Source organism: Corylus avellana, chromosome ca2 (genome assembly GCF_901000735.1).
Source record: "Corylus avellana chromosome ca2, CavTom2PMs-1.0".
Classification (NCBI taxonomy): domain Eukaryota; kingdom Viridiplantae; phylum Streptophyta; class Magnoliopsida; order Fagales; family Betulaceae; genus Corylus; species Corylus avellana.
The window spans coordinates 12,263,139-12,264,744 of NC_081542.1; the positions used below are offsets into that span (position 1 = coordinate 12,263,139).

The 1,606-nt window shown below is 42.2% G+C and overlaps 1 protein-coding gene across 1 annotated transcript; it reads left to right on the plus strand.

The window, feature by feature from the left end:
* The first annotated feature begins 5 nt into the window (after positions 1 to 5).
* Positions 6 to 1,038, plus strand: LOC132172067 (transcription repressor OFP16-like). Its single transcript, XM_059583500.1, has one exon. The coding sequence runs from the start codon at positions 175 to 177 to the stop codon at positions 853 to 855; it is 681 nt and encodes a 226-aa protein (XP_059439483.1). The 5' UTR covers positions 6 to 174; the 3' UTR covers positions 856 to 1,038.
* The last annotated feature ends 568 nt before the right edge of the window (positions 1,039 to 1,606 follow it).

A 1,606-nucleotide genomic window follows, 5' to 3' on the forward strand; every position in this document is an offset into this window, starting at 1 on the left:
CGCCTACCTTAAGACAGATCTCTCTCTCTCTCTCTCTCTCTAGACAAGCACAATTAACACAATATAAATAAATAAGCACACATAAATAGAGCTTCGCCATGAATCTTTTTCTCCTCCCTCACTAGTACTCCCTGCCTCTTTCTCTTTCTCTTCCAGCTGTGTCTGAACTGAAGAATGCCAATAAGCACACCAGGGAGAAATCTCAAGCTCTGCTTCACAAAGATCAAATGGCCCCTAGCACCCCAATCCCCTCCCATGAGTCCCACCCTACAAAACCCTTCAGATCATGATCACACCCACATAAGAAACTTCAACTCCCTCTACGACTCCACCTCCAAATCCTTCACCCACTCCTCCTCCTCCTCCTCCCTCTCCACCACCACCTCCACCTCCTGCGAACCCGACCCCACAGCCATCCCCGCAGACTTCGCCACCGCCTTCGCCTCCCAACGCTTCTTCTTCTCCACCCCTGGCCGCTCCAACTCCATCATCGAGTCCACCGTTGAAGAATCAGCCTTAGCAGCAGTACCAATTAATGTCGCAGTACTGCCAGAACCGGAGGAGGAGAAGAAGCCTTTCAGAAACAGCGTGGCGGTCCCCACTTACTCGCCGGACCCCTACGCCGACTTCCGCCGCTCCATGCAAGAGATGGTGGAGGCGCGTGAGCCACTGGACGTGAATTCCAACTGGGATTTCTTGCATGAGCTTCTTCTATGCTATCTTGCACTCAACCCTAAGAACACCCACAAGTTCATTGTCGGAGCTTTTGCCGATCTTCTCGTCAGCCTCCTGTCACAGCCACCGGCCGAAGGTAGGCGCCGGGATCCCAAAAACTGTGAAATTTCGCAACGGTGAGATTTAGGATTGGAATCTTAATTACCACAAAAAAGAAAAAGAAAAAAAAAAAAAAAAAAGACGAATTTAAGGACAGTGCATGTACGTAGATGTAACGTGGGTGTCAGATAATGATTAACTATATAATTGTATTTGCGGGGAACCAAGTTTGGTCCATTTTTTTAATGTCGTCCATTATTTCAGTTTTGTCCTTCATGTTCATTATTCCATTTTATACTTCCTGGATATTTCGTGTTATTTTTATTTATTTTTAGTTTATCTTTAATTGGTATGGTATATATATGTCCCAAAAAACACACGTGTTTGTTAAAATTTTAAGTGAAAATTGATAATCAGCTTCAATGGACATGTGAGTCTCACATGTGAAGTAGGGACTTGTATGTGTAAAACATTGAACTCGTTTACCTAGAGAACTAAACATTTTTTAGGTGCCACAAATGACACAATTTTTTTCTTTTTTTTTTAATTAATTTGCAAGAAATTACAAATGATTGAATTGTAATATGCAAAGTTAAGTAACCAATTCAAATGTGGAATAATAGACTAACAATTGAATATTATTGATCACATATCGATCTGCTAATTATTGAGGATCCTAAAGAAGATATAGTGAAAGCAGATGATTACGTTAATTAGAAATAGGTTGGGGAATTATCATGTTAGACTAGTTGTCACTTTAGGTAGCACTTGAGAGCTAGGTATCGGTTGGTTCGGACTGGTTAATGGGTTTATCGATCGGTTAACCAATAAG